The 2,910-nt window shown below is 43.2% G+C and overlaps 1 protein-coding gene across 1 annotated transcript; it reads right to left on the bottom strand.

Moving 5' to 3' along the window:
• Positions 1 to 1,299: 1,299 nt before the first annotated feature.
• LOC145403963 (uncharacterized) lies at positions 1,300 to 2,556 on the bottom strand. The gene is made up of 2 exons (XM_080275563.1): positions 2,426 to 2,556; positions 1,300 to 1,594 (listed from the first exon to the last, which is right to left on the bottom strand). The coding sequence occupies exons 1-2, from the start codon at positions 2,554 to 2,556 to the stop codon at positions 1,300 to 1,302; spliced, it is 426 nt and encodes a 141-aa protein (XP_080131689.1).
• Between the last annotated feature and the right edge of the window lie 354 nt (positions 2,557 to 2,910).

Here is a 2,910-nt window from a genome sequence, read left to right as displayed (position 1 = left end):
ATATCTTATAATGGAACTAACATTTTATTTAGATTGTGGAAGGATGTCAGACATTCATACCGGTATGAAAAGTATTTTATATGTTCCAAAATAATGTAACACTATAACTACTACTTATATGGAAAATGAAGGAAAGCATTACACAGCTATGTTAAATACAATATTTTTACAATTGTCGACAAGATTATTAAATTAGTAAATACATTCCATGCTGTAATGAATCCAGCTAGCACTAAACATCATAGACATCATAGCTCAGGTCTCACGCTGCAGCCACGACTCTAACCACTTGCCGCTCTCGACCATGGGAGGTAAAGGACAGAGCCTCGGCACTCTGCCACGAGCCAAGACGGAAACACGCATTGACAGCAGACTGTGGAGAAAAAAAATGCATCATGTTACAATAAAGTTATATAGTTACGACTGATGTAGGGAAATAGAATTAATAGACTTGCACCAACCAAAACAATTACCGTTTTTGTGTGCATTAATGCGTATTTGTAAGGGAACATGATCTTATTATAGATGGACGGATAGATACAAACAACAAAATCTGCAAGTAAAATATTCACGTGATTAATATCCTGTCCATCCACCCTCTCTGTCAATCACAGCTTGAAGTCTCCGCTGCATGTTTCCTGTGTGGCGGTTCACGAGCTCCGGCTGTGCTCTGAATGTCTCCCACACCTCCTTGGCGTGATTTAGGAGTTCAGCAGGCGTCCTTTCCTCACCAGGGATCCATGTTTTCACCATGGAGCCCCAAATGTTTTCAATGGGGTTGCAATCAGCCCCTTTACTGGGCCACGGTAACAGTTGAAATTGTGGATGATTACTGAACCATTCCTGTACGACCCTGGCTTGGTGGATAGGGCAGCGGTCGTGCACAAAGTATACCGGGCCCTCTGGAAATGGGTGATTCCTGTTGGCAAAAGATGGTACGAATTCGTGGGTAAGGATTTCCACATACCTTTGTCATTAAATCTACCCTGTATATGATGCATATCACCCATTCCATGGTGGCTTATCCAACCCCAAACATTTACAGTTTGGTGACCACTCCTGCGTTCCTCATAGATATTCTGGCGGTCGTATCTGGAAGAAAAGTTTTATGGTAGTTTTTATATATGCAAGTTGCTCAGCTAAACAATCATGACAGAATGCATGTTTGGTTAAATAATCTTCAAGCATTCTTTAATTTGACGAAAACTATACTCACCGAGTATTGTTGCGCCTCCAACAGTGAAGCTGGCCATGATTTGTAGAGCTGAATGTTTTCTCATCAGTCCAGAGTACACGCTCTCAAAAATCATTGTCTTTGTTAATGTGCTCTCTGGCAAACTGTAGCCTCCCATCTCGGTGCTGCTGAGTGAGACGATCCTTCGGTGCAGGAACTCTGTGATGCAGGCCTGCTTCGTGAAGTCGCCGTCGCACTGTCCACACACTGGCATCGAGGTGTTGGGTGTCACGGATGGCCACAGCGTTAGTGTGCGGGTGTGCCTCTGCTGAAGCGGCAATATCACGGTCCTGGGCAGGTGTAGTGCAGCGTGGTGGTCTTCCCCTTGGCAAATTAGCCAAGTTGCCACTTTCGTGCCACCTGTGTTACCAGCATTTACTATAAATCATACGGGAAATATCGGCATGAATGCATTGAAAGAAGATTAATACATGAAAAATATACATCACAATAGATATTGATTTGCAGTTATTCCACACATCCTGTTCAAGTTCCGAGAAGATATGGAGCTCTGTACTCTAGCACTTTCGCATCAAGAGCTGTAGAAATATCTTAGCACTGGATTCCCACAGCAATTTAAGAGGAGCCTCTCTTGCTGGTAAATTGCTGGGCTATTGTTTCGTTCAGTCTACACCAGGAAACAGACGACCACATTGTTCCTAGTAAGGGATCTGTTTCGTGACAGTTTGGAGGATTCAGTAGACCTAAATGTATTAACAAGATAGTTTCTCCTTAATTGATCCCATTATTACCCGTGGATTACTATTCGTTTCAGACCCTATGACATATCGTTTTTCGATAATATCTTCCAAACAAACATATGGATGAATAGGACATTTTCACACAGCTTGTGTGACACCCTTCCCTAATTTATGACACTAGAGTGCATTGCCAGGTGTAAACATTCGGAACGTGATGGTGATGGCTGGGGTTCGGATGAGGAAGGCAAGGAGAGAGGGAGGTCTTCCCCTGTCCGAATGTCTACATGACTCTTGCCAGCTTCGCCTTAATAACCATAAGTAAACTCCTTTATTATACACACTTGAGAATGCACTGTAGTGTCACAAATTAGGGGAGGGTCTCAAAAATGCGGTGCCAAAATGTCATTCATCCAAATGTTTGTGTTGAAGATATTTGCAAAAAACGATATGCCATAGGGACTGAAATGGAGAGTATAACTTTTAGGCTCACCTCCTGATCCACCGTGAAACCTTCCCCGTAGAGCACCCCATGGTCCTGGCTATATCACGGATGGACATTCCACTCTCTCGGAGTCCAGTTATGCGACCCCGCTCTGCTATGACCTCAAATCGTCTCTCCATCGTGAGCAGCAGCCTTGTGTGATACCCATAGTGCTGATGAACTCCTCTTCATCTCGGTTTAGCCAATATGAACCATTAGGTTAACGCTTTGGCTGTTGTATAGAATCTTATGAAGCCACAGTTCAGCTGCAAAGGTGCCAGCTTCATCTATGACACAACAAACTACTCTCTCGCTTCAAGTGAAAACAGTTTTAAATTAAAACCCATTATCAGTGATGTGATTGACATCATGATTAATTAAGCTCTCCCAAAATCAAACATTAATCCATAATCAAGATAAAGTAAGACCTTGACAGCCATGGTTATTGCCGCCCCTCCTCTCCTCCCTTCCCTTCCCTTCCCTCTCTTGATCTT

Source organism: Coenobita brevimanus, chromosome 62, assembly GCF_032717465.1.
Source record: "Coenobita brevimanus isolate Jiangsu-jjx chromosome 62, ASM3271746v2, whole genome shotgun sequence".
Classification (NCBI taxonomy): Eukaryota; Metazoa; Arthropoda; class Malacostraca; order Decapoda; family Coenobitidae; genus Coenobita; species Coenobita brevimanus.
This window is presented reverse-complemented; position numbering and strand designations above follow the sequence as displayed.

What these genes read in the sequence shown, in the direction of transcription:
- LOC145403963 (XM_080275563.1), bottom strand. Translation starts at nt 2,556, where the DNA reads ATGGAGAGACGATTTGAGGTCATAGCAGAGCGGGGTCGCATAACTGGA. An exon ending in GTTTCACGGTGGATCAGGAG is followed by an intron (nt 1,595 to 2,425) that starts GTGAGCCTAAAA and finishes CTGGTAACACAG; the next exon opens with GTGGCACGAAAGTGGCAACT.